The 26,348-nt window shown below is 31.0% G+C and overlaps 1 protein-coding gene across 13 annotated transcripts in view; it reads left to right on the top strand.

Annotated features, from left to right (window-relative positions):
* Positions 1-26,348, top strand: part of LOC105194460 (diuretic hormone receptor) — a 37,758-nt gene extending 11,410 nt beyond the window's left edge. For 11 of the 13 annotated variants that reach the window (XM_039457169.1, XM_026136640.2, XM_039457171.1 and 8 more), the window contains 10 exons: positions 205-553; positions 18,352-18,538; positions 19,179-19,287; positions 20,904-20,997; positions 21,228-21,308; positions 21,427-21,515; positions 22,457-22,576; positions 23,093-23,278; positions 23,733-23,887; positions 24,095-24,236. In XM_039457169.1, the coding sequence (XP_039313103.1) occupies positions 277-553; positions 18,352-18,538; positions 19,179-19,287; positions 20,904-20,997; positions 21,228-21,308; positions 21,427-21,515; positions 22,457-22,576; positions 23,093-23,278; positions 23,733-23,887; positions 24,095-24,236 (1,440 nt within the window). In that variant the 5' untranslated portion in view covers positions 205-276. Of the gene's footprint in view, positions 1-204; positions 554-18,351; positions 18,539-19,178; positions 19,288-20,903; positions 20,998-21,227; positions 21,309-21,426; positions 21,516-22,456; positions 22,577-23,092; positions 23,279-23,732; positions 23,888-24,094 lie in introns of all 13 variants that reach the window. The other 2 variants (XM_011159374.3, XM_026136641.2) reach the window with 2 other exon arrangements.

The raw sequence follows: 26,348 nt of genomic DNA, 5'->3' as shown, positions 1-26,348 counted from the left end.
GCTTTTTATTATCTATTAATATCTCGAATAATTGCACATGGACATTAGAAAACTTTTAAAGACATGTGCAAATAAATATGCATTGATTTATTCTTCCATGCACTTTCTATGTAAACTTTATCTTTAAGCTCAAGTCATGTGCCATGTTGAGGAAAGCGTTTTGTAGTATTACAGAATCTTAAAGGAATTCTTTCTGTTTCCTAGATACATTGGTTTTCTCGAATCGAGACGTCTGGTTAGTGAAAGGAATAACGCTACGAGAGGCGGTGATCGGACATGGCCTGGTATCCTGCGAACGGCACAAAGCCACAAGTCGGCGACAATTATGTGTTGAATGTTTTGAATTACATTAACGAACTGAACGAATCGTTCAGCGCCGAGCACCTGAAATGTCTCGAACGCGAGCATCAGGATCAGGAAAATCAGAAGCAGGAACAGCAGGAATGCGAAGTGAACTGGGACACCGTATTGTGCTGGCCTCGAACACTTTCTGGTACCTTGGCTACCATCCCCTGCTTCGACGAACTCAACGGAATACCTTACGATAGCACTCGTGAGTACCTACGTCTTTACAAAGTTTATAATCGATATCAAAACAACTGGAAACACTTTTTTAATAACAAAGTATCTATCTCAAACTATATCCTGCAATAACGATTATAGCCTGCGAGCAATACATTGATATTAGAAAGGAAAAGAGAACTGCAAAACCCAAGCCAAGTTGCGAGGAAATATTTTTTAATAATGCGAAAAGTAAATATATAACATCCGTCGGATATCATTTATTCAAATAAATGACGGATATACGACGGACGTTATATGTTGTTCGCATTATTAAAGAGGACATTTGTAATTTATTTTAATCATGCTACACTGTATCGGCGGTGTTCGTACGAAAAGGATTACTTTTTTGTTTAGTGATTCGTAAAACGTACAATGTCAAATGGAATCGGCTGTTATAAATAAATGGAGGCTATTATAAATATACCAAAACCGATAATACGGATTTACTTTCTCTTATTCCTCAAATGGAAATTTATTCTGTAATCGAACGATTACATGATTTGATTTCGCAGATAATGATTTGAGAACATTTTCGAGAACATCGAAATTTATTTTGTTACAGCTCAACTCTTTTAATTTATCCAAGTTTGTCAGTAAGTTAGCTAATTCTACAGAAAGAGAAAGAACGTGCAAGAGTCTTAATCCAGATTCAAAGTTGAAACAGGATTTCATTCAAGCTTTTTCAAAACTGAAAAAGTATACGTGACTCGAATGACGGAAGTGTAACAAAATTCTCTTTTTCACGTAGCGCGCTATGTAAAACTTAGTCCATCTAGAGAAACAAGAATATTCTACTCGTTTGTTTAGAAATATAGTGTTTTGTTTCTTTTGTTGTTTCAATGAAAAAAATTTGTAATAGATTTTTTGTAACAGATTATATAAATTTAGGATTGTAATTGTGTTTAGACTTGAAGATATTTCCATCAAACAGCAAGTATTTATAATAAAAATTAAATACATTTTTTTCTGATAAACTATACATTCGTATACATTTTCGTATTTTTCTTTTAATTTCAAAGTAGATTGTTTTGAGACTTTGGTCCAGATTTTTTAAATGCTATTTAACATCTACGTGATGAATATTTGGAAACAAGATAAGCAAAAATGGCGACACTCGTAAAATACGAAAAAGCTCTTTTCTTCTCTCGTTCTCTACGAATTGAATGCTTTAACTGAAAACAGAAAATTAAACCCGATCGAAAATAGATTTGAAACGGTTAAGACTTGACAATACGATATAAAGTTTTAATTTAATTCTGACTCCAATCGATTGAGAGCGATCTAAAATTCTCTATTTTAAGACTCATCCTTTAAACGATAAAACTTTTCTCGAGCTTACTGGCGCAACCTTCTTAATGTTTAAGCAAAATTAAAGTCAAATAGAATTTAAACCTGACAAATTACTTTTTTGTTTTGTACAGTTTTATCTTCTGACTAAATATAAGTTTAATTATTTAATATATTTAAATTATAATCATCTCTAAAGTAATTTTTGTGATCTTAATATAGTATATAGGTTTCTAAACTGTTTTACTCTGCAATAGATTATTTCTTATTGAAGAGAAAAGAAATCAAATTACGGATTATTAATGACGGAAACAATCGAGATAATTAAGTCATATCATTTGTCGTGTATTTAATAGAGATTGGAAGAGTCAAATAAAATTATAATCTGTGAATAAATAAATCACGGAGATTGTGTGATAGAGTTCTATTAAAATTCTGTGGAAATATCGATTTCAATTAAAAGTGTTAACTTACAAGCGCGTTGTTTACTTTTTCCTTTATCTGTCTAGACCAATCTATTCTCGTGATCTTGCGTGAGTATACAGCTAGCAATATCTGACTTTCGCTTAGAAGTCACACACATTGTTTGGTTCTTTTTTATTATCACAGTTCTTTATTCGATGACATCGATATATAGAACATTAGAAGTGAGGCAAAAAATTGAAAGAAATTTTTTAAATTTTTATTTTCTTTTTTCCCCACTCTCTCGTTCGCGCTTTCTCCTCCTGCACAATACACTATTTTATCGAAATGAAAAAGAATATTTTTTCTTAATACATAAGATTACAGTCATCTTGTACTTTTTAAGTTTTAAATTAAAAAATTTTTAAATTTAAATGTAATCATCTACTGTAGCTAATAATGTTTATGCTTTTAAAATAATAAACCGAGAAAAGAAAAATTTAAGAAATATTATCTATGAATATATTAATAAAATCAAATTTTATTTAAAAGATTGTTTTGTTTTGAAATTAGGACATTGTTTATTTTTAACAAAGACAGGATGTTGATAGAGTTGGATAATGCGAATAATGAGGCATTCATCATATATAAAACGAATTTAATTAAACAGTTGTGTTTCAGCTCAAATGAAATAATAGCTTTTTTAACTCGAAAAGAGGCAACTTCGATCGACATAATCAAAAAGGTCTGATACTGATAATGAGTAATATGTCACGCCTCATAAAGGGAAAGCTTCAGCAATATAGCCAATATATATATAGAGAGAGAGAAAGAGAGAGAGAGAGAGAACAGAGGGAGGAAATCCATAAAGCAGTGGTCACCCGCACTCAGCTAACTCGATTATAGCAATATCGAATTGTCAGTGCTGGATTGTGAACATCGATATTCAATAACTACGTTCTTAAATGCTCTAAACATATATTGTCACGAACGAATTTATCGTATTTATCGGTCCAAGCAATTTATTTATAAGAACAATTAGAAACACTTATAAGAATAAATCGAAAAAGCTGAATTTTTATACAATTGTGACTTCAATTCAAGTTCAATCTCTTTATAAAATTTATTTTGACATTATACTTTATTTAATAAATCTTATCTTACGTCGATATTTGTCAATAATAATTAATATTATTCACAATCTTGTTCTAATTAATATTAACTTATCAATATTAATTTATATTTATAAGATAAAACTTTTTGTCAGTATATGCAAATCTTAATCATATCAAAGTGTTTTTATTTATTATGATTGCATTATATTTTAGATATTTTTATTAAACATTGAAATTTCATAAGAAATCCCATTAAAGATCTTGAAGAGTTTTGCTGGAACAGCTGTAGTTTCAGATCGATTAAAGTAAAGTTTTTTCTCCTTTTTCATGCTAATGAGCGGAACTCTGCCAATTAGATACGCTAACAATGTTTTGTACAATTTTATAAAATTCCAAGATAGAAACATCAATTATTATAGATCTTGAATGTAGATTCTCTTAATATGATATACTTATATACAACATTTGTAAATAAGTATTCATTTCCAAGATATTAATAATAGAACAAAAAAAAATAGGAGAAAAGAAAATACGGAAAACAGAAAGAGGAAAAATAATAAAAACAAAAAGAATAGAAGAGAGAAAAGAGCAAAACGAAAAAAGAAAAAAAGAAAGAAACGGGTAACAGTTTAGAAAATAAATCAAACATAATGAAAAAATGATACAGAAAATATTAAAAATTTTGCAAAGTTTATTTTTCATCAGGTATTTATTAAATAGACTCTTACTAATTAATATAAATTATCTTTTGACTTTAATTTGCCAATCTCTTTCAACTGGCTTTGAAATATAACTGCTGTCAATTTGTTTGATATTTAAATAACAGTTGGTGGTAGAACGATTGTGATGGTAGAATTGCCGAGCATATATTTAAACTTACCTAAAATAATACTCGTATTCACACAATGTTTGTATCTTTTTCTCTGTCATCTTTCTTTATTTTATTTTACGCGTATTAATGTTACGATAAACAATGTATTAAATCCAAAAGTAAATTTTAAATTAAGAGAGCCAAATATATTCAAGAAAGTTGGTTGAATGTAAGTGTTAATACTCCCAAGTGGTTAGACCGTGAATAATTATTGCGTCAAAGTGCAGGGTTTCATAGTACCGGACAAAGGAACAAAGAGCATACTTGGTAACACCAGTACTCACCAGATCTTTAACGAAAATAAACGGAAACTGTAACTCGACATTCGCACAAAAGCTTAAGAATTAAGGGTACAATTTTATTATGTAAAGTCTTATGCAAAAGTGAATTAATTAAACAAGCACACGCAAATAAACTTGTCCAAGAAGCTCGGTTTTATTTAACACGCAATAAATGATAATTATATCTAGGTATGCAAAGCGTTTCCATATAAGTGGCCATTCCTTTTTATCTTGCAAACCAACAGAGATTTAATAAATATAATATCATATTAAATGGTTTAAACTGAACTCGACTGTGAACACAATATTATTAAGCTAAAAGAAATTGTGTGTTAGAGAACAGGCAGACATGTATAATTTTTTCACAGTAACATAACTATGTTAATATAATTAAAATTGTAGCGTTTTTTCTAAAAAGTACAGTATGATCTAATACAATTATATTAAAAATTATATATAAATTTTAGTGGTTGACATATAACACGTTATCATTTGATCATTATGAATTAACGCGAGAGTCGTAAGTTGGCCACCCCTCAAGGCCGAAAATGAAAAGATAGTAATCATAAAAAAGCAAAACTTAAAGCCGACAAAACTTGTATAATTTTTAAAATAATTTCGTTTTGTTGTACATCGTTGTCTATGCTTACACTAAAGTACAGAGTTCAAACTATTTAATTTAATATTATTTTTATTAAACCTATCTGTTAAGGCTCCTGACTCCTCAGCCGAGAACTACGCATTGACAGTAGCGACATTCCGTCGCGGACAAAATTAGAACTAATACACGTGAAACGTGACAGATTAACGATGAAATATTATCGTGCATGTCATTTTGTTATTAGGATGTGTTTCATTGTGAAAATATGACTTGTCTCGTATTTACCAAATTCGTAAAAATGGACCGTAAGTAAAGTTTCCTGGAATTTTATACAGAAAAGTACATTTTTCACTCCTTTTAATAGCTATCCGTGTTTTCCTGTCTGAATAGACGTCACTTTACATGCTTTTTACGATTATTTACTGACTGCTAGGCGAAAAAAGGATAGTCGTGATCAATATTTAGAAATGTTTTAAAGTCATCTGCTTAGTCTGTTTTATCCAAATTGGCTTTATTTACAAATGGCATGTCAGACAAAATTACGTGTCATTTCACGCAATTTCTCGCTTCTGACGTCACGACTTCAATATGGCCGCGGCGAGTACTCAGGAGCCTTAATTTGTGAGGTAAAGGAGGTGTGACCATTTATACTTACTTCTTGTATTGCTAAAGTTATTTATTACTATCACTTTATATTATTTATCTAAAATTTTCTATCGCTTTCTAAGATTGCAAAAATATATAAATCAAATATACAGTTGTGTATAAAGTGTATTCATGATCATTTTATTGCGAGTGAGAACGAATCTTTTTAACAATTTATTCAGATTATAGTATAAATATATAATTTATATTCATGCAATTTATAATTATATGACAATTTATACGTGAATCATATGTTACGCAGAATTATTCGGATGAGTCTTTTGCATTTTATTTGAGTAATTTGCATTTTATATTCACATACATAGTCTGGGATCACTGCTTGTAGTCTCAAGCGATTATGATTGCAATTATATGAATATATTTTTATTAATACTTTATAATATTTATAATTTAATTAATTTATATATTTATTTCGTTGTATCCAGACACATTGGGTCGATAGCATAAATTAGAGACCTATATTCGCTCACAAAAGGATGTCCCTTACTATATTTTTGCTAAAATCGCGAATTTACGGAGACGAAATATTACGATCATGATCATCAATCATGTTTACGTCTTTTCGCGAAAAGAGGCGGTCAACCGAAAATGGATTTGACACGACAACGATTGGAAATAGGAAGTTTATATCAGAAAAACTCGGAAAATGTATAGAAAACTCTGATAGCTTAAAAATCGTAACTCAATTTTCGTCGCGACAAATCAAGCAAGAGAGAACAGAATGAAGGGAGGAATTTGATTTCGTTGTTGGTTCGCGTGACGTGATTTGCGCGAAATGCCGCTCGCCAACGCTTGACAACGTTAATATTGTTTTACGTTAATATTATTTTTCCTTTAACAATGTACATACATTTATCATCATTTGTATCTTCACGTCTAAAGTTGCGCGCGTTCTCATTATCAGTTTGAGTGCGTCGTCGAATGCATTTAGATTTCAGCGTGTTATCATTGCTGACTAAAAAATTTTTAATTTTTCTTGATTGATTTAATAATAACTATTGCTATTGATCTTTTAATCTTATGTTTAGCTATTCATATATGTTTAGTACTTACAATGCACGAAGAGATACTTGATTAATAATATCGTTATATTTGAAATAAAGTTTCCGTTGAAGACAAAGTAAAATATTGACCTTTAATGAAAGTTAAATAATAGTTTTAGTTCCCTCAATTTCCATGAAAATAAGAGTATTTCTATAATTTTTATCACAAAGAATGAAAGAATTTACAATATTTGTTTTCGACGAATTATACGCATGATTGTGGAAATATTTTTCTAATAAAAGATCGAACGTATATCGCTTTATGATTCTCGGAATTGTTGGAAACGATAATTAATTTAATAATTGATTTATGTACGGATCGAAAGGGTTGGTCTACTGCACTTTCATCGCCCGAGGTCGCTCGGGCGATATGGAAGTGCAGTAGGCCAACAGGACACAAAAGAGTCCTGAGAATCATCGGAAGTTGTTTTAAAGGCATTCCTGATGCTGATATCGAAAGAGGCACTCAAACCTGTACCTCGAGTTAAATTAATTAAAACGCAGCTCTTTCTCGCGGTTAACGAAATCATTCGTGAGAACAAGGCTATGCACAAACCGTTCCCCCCCCCCCTCTCTCTCTCTCCCTAGCGTATTATAAAAGGCTTGAAAAGGCGGGAGGGAAACGATGAGGATGTTTTTTCACTTTACATCGAAATTCGATATAAATGGTCACAGAAGAGCATTCGTTCACAGATGATTCGATTCGAGTATCGGTATAGGCCCGTAACGCGTGCTTTACGATGTCTATCTGCTGACGTGGCCTTTTGCTTCTGTCAGGCAATTTGCACCAGAAATCGAACACATAAAAAAGCTCGGAAACATTTATTCGGAGATATTATATTTTCCAACATTGAGAAACGCGCGCGAGAATTGTTTTTCTTTTTGATAATATACAATTGTTCAACAATACAAATAATAATTAGTTTTTATATTGATTTTATAATGATTGCCAAATAAATTGCCATTACAATGTTTCTTTTTAGCAGAAAGAATAACGTAGAAATATGAACACAATCATAATCACTTGTTTTTCTAGGAACTATTGAAGTTATTAGTCAGTAAAGTATTTTTTATGAATTAATAATATTTATTATATATTTATTTTAAAAAATGTCAGTCAACATTAATATTATTATTCTTTGATAATCATATAATCACTTTCATTACATTATATGAAAAAGGAGTTCAGTCTTAAAAAAAAATGCACATTTGTTCAGAAAGTAGTCCATTTACGTTTATGTTCTCTTCTTTTCCTTTTCCTTCTTCCATCATCTATTAATTCAGTTATTCACGTTTCCTAATTAATCAATTTCGATCACGTAATAATTATTGTGAGCCTGCAGTACAACTGTTTGTCAAGTTTACATAAACGCACAACGCAAAAGTATGTATCGGCAAATGGCACGTAAATGACCATGTTTGTTGAAAGATTTACCAATTTGTTTATCGATTTACTTTGAACTTTTCTTCTCCTTTTTCCCCCCGTTCTATCTTTTTCCTCCCTCCCCCCCCCACATTATAGTTTGATTATAAAAAAGTCCAAGTACAGAGGCGTTTTAAAATGTCATACGTTTATTGACAAACGTATTGCGCTATTAATGTTTCGCCGTTAAATTATCCTTGATGCAGATAATACAAAATTCATCCAATCTGGAAATAGAAAAATATTTTGTTTGAACAGCAAGACCTTGCCACGTAACGATTTATGCAAGCAGAGCGCAAAATGGAAAACAGCTCTGCACGCTTATTTTAATTAACGCATTAAACTATTCTGAGGAAAAAAAAAGTTGGTTCTCGTTATACCTTCATAATTCCCCAGAGTATAGTGAGTTTTCGAGAATACACGTTTGAAGTTTTCAGTACCATGATGTTGCTCTCTTGGGACAAAATGTTATAGAAAAAAATTTGGAATACAAATAAACTCGTAAATACGTGACTTGTAAAACTTAAAACGACTTTACGAGATATTAAATTCTGTATTAAATATTAGATCAATAGACTAACCAAATAATAAAAATAATCAGAAAGTGAGACAGAGAGGGAGGAGAGGGAGATCAATAATAAAATTTTAATCCAATTTGAATTTTTTTTGTTCGATAAAATGTTCAGTCATCAATATAATTAAACCAAGGAAAATTATGATGGGTTAATATATTTTGTTAATTTTGACATAAAGTCAGGAAATAAAAAACGAAACATAAAATCTATTAATAACGTTGAAGAAATTCTCCATTGGAATAAGAGAGCAAGTTTGCTAACATAATTTTTTTTTACTGCATCTATAAATGTAAATGTGTAAATTTTAAAGTTGAAAGAATTTAAGAATTTCTCATAATACGATTAGATTCATTATACAATCAAATTTTTTATTGATTTGTAATTATAAAAATTTTGTACAATGGCATCTCTACAGTTGCAATCCTGAAGATAATTTAACAAAGGAAAATTATTAATAGAGAGATTATTATCGCATAGATCATCCCTTTCTAATCTCTGTCTTTTCCAGACATTTAGAGGAAAAAGTGCTAAATGTTCATAAAATGAAGAAACTTGAAAAACATTTTTATTTGATGAAACCTATATGTGCGTGTGCGCGCATGCGTGTGTTTCTCTAGTCTTGATGACGCCATCGAAAGCAATTCGAATTTGAAGAAACTCGTGAAAAATACGTAAAAAATACCAGTACACTCGATAGGTATTAATTACTTCCATATCTCCCTCGAGAATCTTCTATGTGCTAATAAAAAATATTCCGAGTGAGAGGAAAGGTGTATATGCTAATTAATCATAAATCATAGCCTTAGAGCCATGGAGAACTACATGATATATTTACGACATAATTGCGCAATAACGCATACTCCTTGGGCCTTAGAAAACCGATTTCTAATCAAAATTAGAACAACCCGAGATCCTCGACATAAGACGTATTTTGTTGCAAAATATCTAAAATTCTAAAAAGATTTTGAAAATTGAGGAGATAAGTTTAGAAAAACATGTCATGTAAATATCTTTAATTAATATTTTCAATTGAGCTAATGAGTTAAAGCAGTATTGATTCTCCTCAACTTTAATTATATTACCGGTAAACACATTATGTTTGCTATCTCAAATATTGCTACCAATGAAATATTACTTTCGATAATGTAGACTATAGACAAATAAACAATCAGAAAACAGCCTATGTTGTATATTTGGTTAAATATTCAAATGTTTACATCGTATAAAATTTAATTAGTAATTGTAAGAATTAATTTTGCCTTGAAATTTTGCTTTAAAATTAGCATAAAAGATTAATATTACTTAATTGTATAATTAAATATATAAACATTTGTTATTTAATGTATTCAAACTTTTTATAATTTTGTTTTGGCACACAATATCCAGCACGACTCTTAAACTCGTTTTTCCTATTTTGAATTGTTATTCACAGGAGCTCTAACCTTTTGTATTTGTTTTAATTTTTAATATTACATAATTATATAATTAAATATATAAACATTTGTTAATTAATGTATTCAAATTTTTTATAATTTCTTTTAAAGTATTTGATATTATCTGTTTAATTAACTTAGATAAAAAAGATTGTTTTATGAATTTTAAATAAAAATGTTTTAAATAACTTATGAATGTGTCATATACAAACTATTGTACATGGATGTTATACATCACACATTCTCGCATTTACACGCACGCGCATGCTCAAACATATAAAAGTATCATTAATGAGATCTCGTAAATAACATTATATTTTAATTATGATTTTATCATTAGAAAAATGCCAATTTGTAAATTATGGTATTCTCCGATAAATAACGTTATTATAATCTTATCCTCAAAAGAATAAATGTATAGTACATGCAAATGCTACAACAATTTGAAATTAAAAAATTTTGATGCTTTTATTTTAATTTTAATTTTTTATTTAAAATTTTAAAAGCGATAAATATATGGCATCTTTTACAATTAGTCAAGGACGAAGTTGAATACTTCATAACGTAAGGAAAGTCGGCAGAGTAAGCGTTTCCCTATTTATCAAATCTTTTTTACGTGCTTTATTTGACTACTATTTGCATCTGTAGAGCTGATATTAAATACATGTTACGTTCAAGAATTTACAAAAGAGAATGCCTGACAATAGGCCTTTGTAAAAGCATTTAAAGGTGATTGTGATGTATAAAACAAGAATCTTTAATAACGCGTAATAACTTGCAAAGCATAAAAATTGCCTCGGCGTATGGTGTTGCGCTTTTTTTATTAGTCTTTGCTCTTATTTGCAATCTACTTTAATAAATAATGAGAGTAAAAAGTCCAATTTTTAACACTTGATTATTTACATGCTGAGAGGTTTTATAATTCATTCTATGCATTTGTAATTTTATTTTTTATTAAATTTATCAATTTTATATACAATCTGTTACATTATCTATTTTCACCACCACTACCATTCTACTACTATTATTACTACTACTATTCATATTATTATAATTTGGACTATTAATTAGTATACTATGAAACTATTAATTTGTTATATTTTAAACTGTGTATTCGAAAACAGTAGAAGATGTTTGACAATTTATAAAAGAAAATTTATTTTTCTTTATATTGTAACAGCTGGGTTTTTTTTCCTTTAATTTTGTTTACAATTTAGTTTAACTGTTTATTATAATTTCTTTTTTATAATCGACCGTTTTGAAGAGGATGGGCAATATTTACGATTGCATGACCGACAGCGAAACTGCATCGATCGACAGCGGCGAAATATAATGAGAGTAATTAATGCAACGCATCGTTTATGAATATTTATTATTCAATTAGTGAAAAAGCCGTCAAAAATGAAATGGTTATTTTGCCGGCCACATCCATTGTAAAATCGGAAATAACGTGTTTTGTACAATTTACAAAAGGATAGGATAAATATACTATTTACTTTGGGAAACAGTAATAGACGCAAATATTCGTCTACGAGTGTGTGTACGCTTACCTTAATTTAATACATGATTTGATATATAATATTTACATTTATGTATACGTATACATACATATTCATATAGAGAAATTTATTATTAGCACATCTCTAATCATCTATTAACATAACATCCAGTATGAAAATTTGAAATGGAGAGATGCCAATAATTCTGATGATATGACGTAAAATCGGTTTTGCACTCTAATTATATATTGAGAATGTTGGTAAAGGAGATCCAACTAATCTGCAGTTAATTTTTTTTCGAAACACGAATACGTTTTGTTACAATTTTTATTTGAACACAATATGTACTTGTAAAACAAGTCTTTGTTCAAGTATATATAGAGATTTGTATCTTATTTGCAAACATTAAATCTGATTCCTTATTCGTAGATCATTCACCAACGAATTCAAGTATGCTTGGGACATTTATTACGGTGTAATAACATTACGCGTATAGGAGAGTGTACGCGCACGTGTCCGCCATAAATTTCTGCGACATTTGTGAACATTTGCAAATGCCGAGAGTGTGGCGTGGCAGTGAAAATCGATGCGTTATTATCAGATGCATAACTCTATTATCGGTAGTTAGTTAAGTATCGATGTAGAGATCGGGGGAACTTGGTCACTCTGTGAGTGACGCACACGTTCCATAACGATGTTTATGTCGATGCAAAAGAATTCGCGGACGTCAAACTGAAAAATGAGTCTGGAAAAAATGTGATTCAATTAATTAAATCTTCCCTCTCGGTTTCTAACGCGTTATTACAATCGAGATAGAAATCCGTGAAACGGACTTTCATGAGATCGGAGTATTATTTGCGATGAGAATACTTTTTATTTTATTCATTTCAGAACAGAGTATAGATATAGAGTATTTCAAGAAAGTTAAAGGAAAACTGTCGGAAAGAAATGAGAGAGGAACTCATTTCTCCCTCATCACTCTAGCTCTGCCATCCTCAACAATATGCGTAAACGCACGTATAATTTTCGCGTTTGATGAGATTTGTTTGCGAAAACTTATCAACACCGACGTGGCGGATTTATACGGCAACACACGTAGCGCTTAACACGCGAAGTGGATGCGAAACTATGGATAGCTCTCTTACGTCCGATGTGGAAAAAAAAAGAAAAAGAAAAAGGACAATGCTCCAGGGTATGGTTCGTGTAAAGTGCTGCCAACGCAGCTCGGACGCGCAAATATTCATTTCACGCATTCGAGTCGGGAGATGGGAGAGAAAGATAAATAAACAGGACAGGAGAAGTGACGCGAGGACGTATGTGAAGAGTATTATTCGTGCAGCTGCTTCCGTCGCATTGCATTTTCCAGTGATGGATGAATCATTTAATGCGGGAGTGCAACGAGCTTATTCATTTTGATTAATTATTTGAGAGAGAGATAGACTAAGTGAGTGAAATAAATTAAAACAAGATGTACATTTTTTTATATTATTTGGATTATAAAGTTACTACAATATTCCTACGTTTCTAAATCTGATATTGATAAAATAAAACTTCAAAGAAATCTGATTTTCAATCGGTTGAAATTTAGTGACAAGTTAGAAGCATCATGCTCAATAATTTCTTCAGTCTTAAGTTGTAAATTAATTTATAATTTGTGTAAAAAAGAATATAAATTTTTATATTATTTTTTCGATTTATCTTTTCGAATATTTAAGTTGATTTTATTTTTCTCGCAAAAATTGTTTTTTTTTTTTTTTTACATGCCTCTTTATCATTTTGCAGACATTGTCACAAATCCTTTTTGAAGGAGACAAGATAAATTGCTATATGCGATAAATTCTTTTTGGACTAATTTATTTCGCAGATTTGGTGAAAAATGAACGTAACGTAAAGAGGATTATCTTAAATCTCCTCTTTCCAATTCTTATTATAACATTCGTATAGACAAACTGAAAGCGAAATTGAAATTATTTGAAGGATGTGAAGATTTTATATCCGTCTTTTTTTCAACAGTTTTCAATTTGAAAACTATTATTATCTTATTGACACGATATGATACATTTCCATCAAGTACAAATTTTTACAGATCAAGTATTGCTAAAAGCAAGGACGCACGTAGGGAAAGGAAAAGGCGGGACGAATCTCTAATTAAAAATTGGAGTGACAGACGTTTAATCGAATTTCAACGTCGCCAAAGTGTCGTATTACCAATAGAAGTGTAGTCTGAAAGGAACGCGTCGATATTTGTTAGCGAGGCGAACATGAGAAGTGAGAAAGTACCGAGCGGGGTGCGGATTACACCAACCTGTAGCGTTAGCGCGCGCGTACTATTAATGAACTTGTAATTAAATCGCAGACTGAGCTAATGACACATCTATCGGAAAACCATGTGAGAATCGCACTTATATTACATTTTATTCGTAAATCCTATTATCGCCTTGATCACGAATTGTTCCATTCGTAAAATTTATCCGAAAAAAATAAAAACATTTAATCTAATACATAAATAAATGGGTATGTAATTTTCTACACATCAGTCTCCTAATTATTGCGCAATTATTAAACAATAATTGGAGTCAACTCTTAAAATAATATGCAAATTATTTTGTAATTTCAAGTTTTTCTTTCTCCGAGAAAAAAGATGCTTCTACCTCTCATGCAAAAATAAATCCAACAACATATTCAATAATATGATATGAAATGAAATTATTTTTATGAGAAAAATAATTTTGTATAATTTAAAATATTTTTTTCTCTCAATATGTTGAACTTTAATCTGTTACTGTAAATTAAATAATGCGATAAAGTATAGAATTTAAATAAAAAGAGTTCAAGTTGGATGTTTAAATTAATAACAATTAACATATGTAATAAGATTATGTACAATGTAATCATACTATTACATATACATATGCACGTGCAATATATACTATTTTTATATCCGAAACCACTTGTTTTGAAATGGTAACAGACTATATGTATCTGATGTAAAAAATATATGTACAGTTATGTATGTGTGTGTGTGTGTGTGTGTGTTCAGTTTTGTTCTCTTTTGCATCGAGTAACTTCCTCGTGCGTGATTTAATTATATTATGATGAACACAATATTTTTCGAAGCGTTTGCTTCGATAAATACGAGCAAGAGCATCTGCTCCGATTTATTCATGCGCCACATTATTGATTATCGAATTATGTCAACAGCTGGTAAGCATCCCCCACAGGTGTATCTCAGCGACAGTGTGTATGGAAACGTTAGAATAGATGATGGCGATTAAATGAAGAGCAGGTTGGCAAGTTTGTACGTGCTCTTGGGAAATTAAGAAGGTTACAAACCAAGAGAAGGCAAACCATTTAAAAATAACGATCTCGCACAGTGCTTATATTGGCACGCATTTTATCGTTAACGAAAAATATTTGCAAAATATTCACGATTATTATTGGCCAACAGATGAAAAGAAGATTACATTTGTACAATCTTGATCTATAAATACGAATATTTTGTTGCTCTGGTTGAAAACTTAAAAATACAAATATTTAAAAACACATGTGAAAATTTTAATACATTTAAAAAGTAGTATTTACGAATGCGTTTAGATTACAATTGTTATTTACTTATTTATACGTGTTACATATCATTGTTGAGCAAATACAAGTAATATATTTCTTTGTACTTCCACATTAAGAAAATATCTTTCTTTTTTTTTGAACTTGAAATATAAATGTTAATTATACCGTGGTGAATAAGTATTTTTATTGTATTTTACCGACTAATATAGAAGCACGTATTCAATTACTGCAAAACAATTACAGTTATTACTCACAACAGAGAATTTCTCGGTTGCTGTTGTATCCTTAGGGAACTAACCTTGCACGTGATTGCAATCATTACCGGTACAACGTCTAATTATTACGTCATGTTTATTTATCTCGGCACATAGATTGAGTGCGTATTTATTAGTACGCATTATAAAATTGTTACATCTTTTTTTTTAATTACACATATGTACTGCATATATTTATATAATGTGTCTATATAGTAAACAAAGTAATTTATTAATGAGAAAAGTGAGATTAAAACGAATGAAATTTGCCAAATATAAATTATGAGAAAAGCCATGTCAATTTTGCGGCGGATCTTAGAGTGTTTAATAATAATTTTTGAAAATTCTAACAGAAGATATGTATCTACTTTATTTTGGAATCTCTCTTTAACGTTCACATATATAATCTAATGTATTTTGTGGAAATAGGACATCATTTCTTCTTTTTACGACCGATTGCTGCCAACCGAAGATTGGCAAAAACGGAAGGGATATGCGTTTCACCGAGGCGGATCGATTGTTACCAAAGATCTCCGCAACTACAATATATATATTCTTATCAACTTTTGGCTACAAACTTCTCTATTAACTAAACTTGGTTCAAAGCTTGTAATTACCATGAAGATTTGTATCAATAAATAGAATCAACATGCAATTTGATTATTAGACTGAATTACTAATAGAATACTTAATCTCTTGGCGCTTTCATGATATGACTTCATGATTTCAAAGACTATCCGAATACAGGGCACGATTGTATGAAACTGGGAAAATTGGGAACTTTACGCATGTTTAAAATGAAATAAAACCTTGATGGTTATTTCGGTCACAATGCAAATTTCAATAAATAGAGCACGTCGACAAAATTCAATTTGGAATTTTTCCTCTGTCGAGAAAGCTCGAAGTATTCAAGACCGCATCGATTTGGCGCAACATGGCGAAAGTCAATAAAGAATGCTTTTTGAAAACTAACTTATTTTTTCACCAATTTCTCTTTTTTTATTAAAAAAAATTATATCCTAACTATGTGCGTGCGTATAAATTAACATATATTCCAAATGTATATTCATATTTTTAAATAGTACTCCTATAAACACTAAATTAAATATAATCCTAGTAAATAAATCTTTTAATGTTTTATAAGTAAATCTGAAATGTTTAAATATTTTAATATCTCATTAAAGCAAATTCTACTTACAATTATTTAAAAAAAAAAGATTTTTTATCGTCTATTAATTTCCTATGTATTATATTTTCAATTGATTATAATTACGTATAATCTAATTTTAATTGCGCTTTCTTTTTTTTATAACGAAGAAATTGATCCCAAACTGGATTGTACAATCACGAGCGTATGCTGCACGCATGCATATAAGGAATTTATATATGTATGTTATTACATTGATTAAAACTGTGGTACACTCACGTATACACGTACAGCTTTCTTCTCGAAAATTAATAATTTACATTATAAGAACTTAAAGTGCATATCGTTAATTTCCAAGAATAATTACGAAACTTTATGACGCACACTATGATTCTCACGCCATTACTGTTTGAGCAGCCTTACGCGATAAATATAAGCAAGCTAACAAGTTTTACAAACTTGCCGTAATAAAGCGTAGTCGTTACGAATAGTCGATCATTTCGAGTTTTGAGACAAGAAGTTTTTTATCGCCAATCTGCTATTAATAACAGATGGATCAATGCAATCGCTAAAAAATCAGTTCTTGAATCAAAATTCCATCAAATTTGTATGTTCTCACTTATCGTCAATAAATTGATATTCTATTTTTGGAAAACAAAAGTTTCAGTTTTGTTGTATGTATAATTTTATTGATAAATACTTTTTTTGAATAAAAAAAAATTACAGTAGTCGCCATTGATCTGTTAAAATTAACAAAGGAATCGTTGTCAAAGCCGTTGCCGAGAAACCTCTGTTTCAATTATAATCGCATTCTGCATGTAAAGAAACGATGTATAGTCATTTTACGAAGCTCTTTCACAATTAATTTGTCTAACTTGACAAGTTGTCGATGACCTTATTGAACATTCGACAAATGACATCATATAGTGCATGTCGCGGCGGGCGGACGCGTGTGTCACCGATAGTTCAAGAAAGCTATTAAAAAAACGGTACATGGATGCTGTTACCATTGCTATTACTATTGCTTCCACAACATCCGGTCGCTTCAGGGATGACCTTTTTTCCGCATATCGATTTATTTATCGTTTCTCCTGAATAGTTGTGAATAATGCAACGCATTATTCATCGTGCGTTATCCGCGCAGCGCCGCTGCAAGATTGTGAAAAATTGCCGAGGATGCTGGAAATCATCCCTCGGGTCAGTCAAGCGCGTAACTCGGATATGACGTATCCGAATATTTGTATTTAGATAACGACTCGACACGTTGCGTTGAGCCCAATGAAAAACATGGTCACGTTTCGCGCGCGCGGAGAAGGGAAAATATTAGTTTCCAATATACGTTCGCGTGAAAATGGCTCGATTATTTCTTTTGGTTATCGATTATAAATACATGGATATATTTCTGTACTCCTTGTACGCATACATTGGTGTACATATTTTATATATATATATATGTGTGTGTGTATGTATGTATAGTTGTTGACGTTCTCTTTCCCTCATAACAGACATTTTACTTATGATAACTTAAAGATTATAATAATTTCCTTGTGGGCAGAACGCTCGAAACAATAGAAACGGCGACATGTCAATCTAACTGCTAACTACGATCTATTGCATTTGCAGAAAATGCCAGTCGTTGGTGTATGCCAAATGGGACCTGGGACAGTTATTCCAATTATTCCATGTGCCTTGACGTACGGTTACCGACCACCGAGCCTGGCATAGAAATCATGACTACGCTATATTTCATCGGTTATTCTATCTCCTTATTTACTTTAATAATGGCAGTCTGTATATTCATCTACTACAAGTAAGTCGAATGTCGAACTAATGTGCAACAGAATTTCTGAAAGTTCTTTCTGTTTATTTACGTTACCTTTTTCAAAGAAAATTCAACTATCTTCATAAACAGCATTTCCTCTCGACACTGTTATACTATAGGAAAACTGAACTTTAGTTGTTGATTTTTTTTACAATGTTACAATATTTTTTTTACAATATGTTTTCAATATTTTATAGAAGCTTGCATTGTATAGTAATGTGATTGGTAGAATTTATATCTACAAATTTTGAGTGAGAAGAAAAAGGAAAAAGAAAAAAAATAAATATAAATAAAAATTAATTGTGTCTCAAAAAGAAGAATCGCAAGATTTTCCTAAAGTTAAACATTTTACGGATGTTCCTATGATAAGATAGATTTTTAATTTGCACGCTGCGCTCTTGTCGTTCCGGTACAACACAACGCGAGATTGTGAACGATCGAAATGGTATAAACCGACCATGCGAATAGTTGGAATTCCTTGCATTATGTTCCACTCGGTTGTTTCCGTTTGTTTCTTAATTGAGATCGCTCTAAGTACTGCATACCAATTTAAATTAACTTTATAGCATAAAAATATTCCAAAGTTTCTCAAGACTTTAATTTCTCCCTGTTATCTTTTTTTTTGTAGAGAGTTACGATGTCTGAGAAACAACATACACAGAAACAACATACACACGAATCTAATGTTCACTTATATCTTGGCTGATTTGACGTGGATTTTAACTACTATAATGCAGGTAATGCGAATTTTATTTTTATTTAAATACTCTTCATTTTACACCGCAAACATTTTGTATATAACAAATTATATTTAAAAATATTTCTTCACGCTTATGTAACATTTATCATTGTGTGTATATGTATGTGTGTATTAAAGTAATGTTAGGTAAAAAAAAATATTCTTAGAGAAAGAATATTTCTTAAATATAGATATATTTGTATGTTTCTCTTACATAACGTTTGTAAATTTTTCATACAATGTTAAAATATTATTCGATAATATTTTATTAAAACAGTTAACATTGTGGATACATATTTTAATACGTATTTTATTAATTACTGCTAATTAAAGTTTGTATGTTTCTCTTACGCAACGTTTGTAAATTTTTCATACAATGTTAAAATATTATTCGATAACATTTTATTAAAACAGACAACATTATGAATACATATTTTAATACATATTTTAATACGTATTTTATTGATTACTGTTAATTAAATTTTGTTGTTAAAATCACAAATATTTACTACAAATCTTTATTGTTAATAAAATATTAATTAAACAAGTATGCTTTGTGATTGCTTTCGAATTAAAATTAATCAAATGTTTAATGATGTTTCAACTGGGATTTTAAAATTCCTTTTCTCCCATTTGAATCTTTATTATTAACAATTTTGATATATTATATATCGTGCTGCGTGAAATTATTTTAAATTTAATGGAGTGCTGCTTCTGGTCCATCACGCGTTGTAATATTAATTCCATCGCGCTTTGACTGCTAAAATTAGTTTACCATAAAGAGCAAGAGAGTGTATAAATAAGAATAAAAGAGATATAGAAATTTATTCGCGAATCTTAGCCGTTGATAAATTGAAAATAACTGTTTATTTTTACAATATATAACACACGGATAATAGTGCTATTTTTAACTTAATTAGCTAAAACAATATGAGATTGATTCCAATATAAAAATGACTTTTTTTCGGTTACATCATACATGTCCTATTATATTTAAAAAAAAAAAAACTTTAAGTTTTTATTTATTGTTAATTCTTTATTATAAGAATTATATTTCAATAAAGATTAGTCTGTCAGTAATATTTTTACATTTATGCATCTGTATCATCAGTTTAGTTTTTCAACATCAAGCTAAAAAGCGTAAAAAGGAGGGAATGAAAAAAACATCAAGGGTGGGTAAGGGGAAAAGAGAAGAAATTGTAAGATAAGAATGACACATTACTCTTTATTAATGGCTAATGAAGAGAGATGAATGGAATGCTAAGAAGCTTTTCTGTCTATCGGATCATTAGCTGGGTGTGTCGCTAAATGTCGTAGAAAATACCCATTTACTGCAACATGTACTACTTTTCTTGGATTATACGTAATTAAAAATTGCACTTTGTAATGCGTTTTTATTTTATAACTACTATAAAACCTTTCATAAAACCTTAATAAACTTTCTTTGAAAAATTAATTTAGTCGCCGGACAAAAATAGGTCAGGAAAAATAGATCTGCATAATCTAAACAGTATCTATGTAAAACAGTATCTATGTAAGATTAATAAATTAAAGTTATATGCTTAAGCTCTCTCTTATTAATAATATGATTTTTATCATTTGTACTATCTCTAGGTGTCCATGCAAACGGATATACCGACTTGCGTGACACTCTTCTCACTTCTTCATTATTTCCACTTGACAAACTTTTTCTGGATGTTCGTCGAAGGTGAGTTAGAATTTTGCAAATGTGGTATACACATTGCAACTACCTCTTACGAAATGATCCGCACGATATCGTCGCTTTGAACAATTGAACGAAGGAAAAAATATTGTCGCACAAGAACTTGCGCTGCTGAAAAATAAAAAATCTATTTCAACAAATATATCTTCGAGCATGAAAAGGATTTGAAAATTACGTCAATTTCGTTTATCGTAATACTGCTTTTGTGTTTCTAGGTCTGTATCTGTATCTGTTGGTCGTGAAAACGTTCACTGGCGACAATATCAAGCTGAGACTCTGCCTAGTGATTGGCTGGGGTAAGTGAGTGCTTTAGAATCAGTGTGGGAAAGAAAAGAAAATCGTCGAATCCGCAGGTTGTAAAACTTGATGATTAAAGAAAGAAATAATTTAACACTAATAGATAAATAAATCCAGGTATCCCAGTACTCGTGATAGTCATGTGGGGAATCGCCAAGTCGCTAAATCAGAAAGTTACGCACCACGTCATGAATCAGGCTAATCAGGTATGAATTTAAATGCGAATTCAATTTATCTGACGTCACGAACACGCATCTGACAGTAAATTTCCGTCTTTCTGCGCAAAAAATCTTTCATTTCCTGTTAACGACGTGTAACGAGCTGATAAAGAATGGCATCGAAAATACTAATCAAAATTTCAGTCACGCTCGCCTATTAATGCCGCGGACAAGTACGTGACAAGGATGAGACACACGAGGGGAGAAGCAAGAATAATATCCACGTAGAAAACATGGGGTGATTTTACGTCAATATACGTTCGGTCTGGAGAGATGCGCGATACGCGCAGCGTCAAGTTGTTTACTTTTTATCATTCGCTCGCGAAAAGACTTTTCATTAGATGGGGCGTAATATACGGAGAAAAATCGATCGACAAGTGTATACATTATATCGATTCACTGAAAACTTGTGAAGTTCGTCGCCTTCGTGGCACTTTTTATGTAAAAATGAACATGCTGAGGACAATTATCATTATCAGGAATTGTGTTATCAGCCCTACAGCTATCTCTCTCTCTCTCTCTCTTGCGCGCGCGCGAGTGAGCGTAAGCTGTATACTTAAAGAAAACAAAAGGCTTCCCGAAACTTAATTTTAAGAACGTAAAACATACGATTCATCCCTTTAATTTCGAGCAAATTTTACTTCAACTTTAACATGCTTAATTTGAGATTTATTATTAATTGTTACTATTGTTAGTTAATAACAAAAGTACTCGTAACATGTAGACTAGTAGATTTGCAAACGTATTTTTATATCCAGATCATGATTCGCAGGAAGGAATCGAGAAACGTTTATAAATATCAAGACATTGCTTACCGTATAAGAAAATTTATGAGAACTCAATTCTATCTTTAATTATATCACTTGTCGATATCGCTGTACATTAATTATTACCAACATCATATTGATAAAATATCATCGTGCTGGCAGGAAGTGGCGCTCTGGAAGCACTGTCCCTGGATGACACCTCATCCGTACGACTGGTTTTATCAAGCATCCGCTTTAACAGTCTTAGCGGTGAACATGATCTTCCTTTTCATGATTATGCGGGTAAGTGTCGCCAGAATCTAATGATCTTGGAATGCCACTCGCATTTTTGTCATCATTCATAGATTGAATTTGTTCCGCTTATTTTTATATGTGTATAAAAAATTTTTTTATCTTTCGTGTGCGCACATACATAAGACTTAAACTATCAGCAGCCTTATAAAACGTTGGCGCATTTACGCGACGGATAATGTTTCAATTTAACGCAATCGGTGATTCCGTGGCGAGAAGCATAAAACGACCATCTAATAAATGCGTATCCGGCGCGAAATTGCTTCTCCCGCGCATTGAAACTCCTGTAAGTCATACCTTTCGGGAGGTAGAAGCGAGGCGTAACACGTATACTCTGAGATGAAGTAATTTCTGGAGAATCTCATTAATTAATCACATGAATGATAAATCAAGTCTCGGTTGAAATAAGTTATGAAAGTAGAGGACGTTTCGTATATAATGTTCTAATATATTGTCGTTCTAGTATATTTTCCAAAACTGAGATATAACTTCGCGCGTGTTCTGCAGGTGCTGATAACGAAGCTCTGGTCATCTAATAACGTGGAAACGCAGCAATATCGGAAAGCCAGTAAAGCTCTCTTGGTGTTGATACCACTTCTAGGAGTGACATACGTACTGGTAATAGCCGGACCTACCAAAGGCCAAGTCGCGAATGCATTCTATTATGCTCGCGCGGTTCTACTTTCTTCGCAGGTAAAAATCATAAAGAGAAAACTATTAACAAACCTAAGCGATCAAATTTATCAATCGCAGTCGAACCGATCGTTTTCGAGAACGAAAACGGTCTGCTTCTATCCTATCTAGCTACGGTCGCGATGGCTCTTCCAAGCTCGTCACTCTGGATCAGTTATAATTTTATTATTAACAGCAGTAATACCTGAGGAATAAGCTCGTTATTATTATTGTTGTTGCGCTGTTGTTATATACGCCGACAACAAGGACAAATGGAACAGGGAGGTAAAAATAGGACGGTTTGTGAAAGTTTTACTGTTTTGACTATATCGAGATTCGAGAGACTAGCTCGCTTTAAAAACGAGGCGAGATGCGGAGCGAGCCAACCGTGATTCTTTTATCGGGGCGAAAAATGACCTCATGACCGAGAATAAGGATAAACCGTAACTCTTGTTTTTTTTTCTTTTTTTCCCAGGGATTCTTCGTGGCGTTGTTTTACTGCTTTCTTAATACCGAAGTGCAGAATACGGTTAGGCATCATTTCGCACGATGGAGCACCGCGCGAAATCTTGGCACCCGCCGGAGGTATTATAACAATTGGTCCCCTCGTTCAAGAACGGAGAGCATAAGGTACTCGTTTCACGCGTACCTTATGTTAAAAATATCTTTATATATACATAATGTAGGATTGATCCTTTTTATCACGCGATCTAGTAATCGACATCAAGATCGCAGTCTAATTTGGAGAAGCCGTTAGCTTTGCGGAATAGACTCTTTATCATTTCATTGATTCACTCGCGCTTTACATTTTTGATTTATTTTGTAATTTGGTCGCAGATTGTGCCAGCCGTCGAATCCGTATCGAAAGCGAGAATCTACGGTAAGTGAAACTACTACTACGACAGTGATAGGCTTGAATTCCACCACAACGTTCCTCGATAAATCTAAAAGGGTTATTTCGGAGGAGCTCAACGAATAAGACAAGATTCATGAAAAAAAAAATTCAATGTGGAACGAGTGGCAAACTACTACTCGATGTTCTTGACAAATAGTTGGCAAATGTGTAAAGACTGAAAATTGCTGCGATCCTTATCGCACTTTCCTCGAGATTCTTCCTTCGAGCTTTTCGCAGCTTTTCAAGGAGAATAACTTGTAAATAATTATTCACAAGCACGAACATGAATTTACGCGAAAAACATATCCTCTATATACCATACTCGATATTTTTCATATCACATTAAGACTTTCACATATCATTGCAGTCTTGTTGGATTATCACATCAATTGCGAGAAATTATGTAACTTTTATCTTTGGCACTCGTATGCTAACATATAACTTGTTATCGAAATTTTATTCGATTTATGTAAAATATGCTAAAGATTTTTTCTTTCTCTTTTTGAATTAGGATATAATCTACAAATCTTGATTATATAAATCAAGCTCCGTCTTTCCTGAAAATTTAAATCATATGCAAATTGTGTTGCATCTTTATTGCATATTATTTACATATTTTTTTAAGAAATTTTTTTAAACAGAAGAAAAAAAACGTTTAACCTTTTTTCACATATTTTATTAATTTATACTTGAACATGAGCAATAAAAATGAATTTATTTTCATGTATAATATAATGCAAACCCATACAACATTGAATTTTCTCGAAGGCATTTAAAAAATATTTTTATTAAAAAGTGAAATATTTCTAAAAAATTATAATATGTTTGCAACAGATCTGGGATAGTTACTTTTCGTTACACTTGGATATTTTTTTTTTTAATTTATTGTATGTAATTTTAGAAATATTTCTGTTGCAACGTTTTATAGAATTTTATATTTGCAAAATTTTCAGAATATTTGCGCATAAAATGCGAATGGTTGAAACTAAAGAAACCTAGTTGAAACTAGAAAACTAGAAACTAGTTGAAACCTTTCTGAAAATTTTTCGCAACAATCGGTGTTGTATGAAAGAGAAAAAAAATCCTTGTTTCGCTTCTGACGTGATAATTCAATATAGTTGCAGAAGAAAAACCTATATAACATCAGCTAGAATCTCAATTTTATATACAATTCATTATAATTCCAAAAAAAAAACTAAACGAGTTAAGAGAAATCGCGTATGATAGAATATTGTCTTGTATTGTTAAATTATAAATTTAAGATTGCAGATATCCTCCTTCTTGACATTACTGCAATAATTCTCATCGTTGAGAAACTCGTTGACAATTTAAAATTCTACAAAAATGAGTGTCGTAACGCAAAACGTCATTTTTCTCATTGAACGCTCAGCGAAAAATAACAACTAAATAAAAGTAATATATCGTATTTCTTTATCACTATTCACTCTGCGTTCAATAACATATCGCGTTATAACATTCATTTAAGATTCGCTTATGAATTTTATGATAAATATTTCTGTCAAAAGATTTTTGAACGTAGATCGTGTTAGGCAATTACATTTGTGACGATAAAAATTTAATTTTTCTTCCTTTTCTCATCCCCAAAATTCTCACACTAATATTAATAAAGAAATTTTAAGCACATTTTTTTCCTTTAACAGGAAATTGAAACTATTATAGAAAGGAACACTGTATGTTATGGCAAACTGTTAACAATCTAGTCGACACCAAGCATCAGTTACATTTATCTATATTAAAATTTGCACTGAATAATATAAATATAACACATATTGTTATATTTACATTGTTGAGTACGAAATTTTAACATAGATGTAGCTGATACTTAGTGTTGACTAGGAATATAATAATTTATTATTATTTATTTTGTTGCTGTTGCATTATTCAAAACATCAATCAATTATCCAAACGAGCTCAAGTACTAAAACTTAAATCTGATGATCAATGATAATACATCGATGTTAATATTATCGATAATTGCTTCCAAATAATACATATATGCGTATATAGTATATGTATGTGTGTGTAAATACATACATACATATATATACATACATACACACACACACACATATTATACATGTATCATGTAAAGATATCTGCAGACTATAATGGAAATGAAAGTATGTTTACTATATAAACTTATAACAGTTGTAAATAAAATTACTTACCTGTGCT

Source organism: Solenopsis invicta, chromosome 14 (genome assembly GCF_016802725.1).
Source record: "Solenopsis invicta isolate M01_SB chromosome 14, UNIL_Sinv_3.0, whole genome shotgun sequence".
Lineage (NCBI taxonomy): Eukaryota > Metazoa > Arthropoda > Insecta > Hymenoptera > Formicidae > Solenopsis > Solenopsis invicta.
This window is presented reverse-complemented; position numbering and strand designations above follow the sequence as displayed.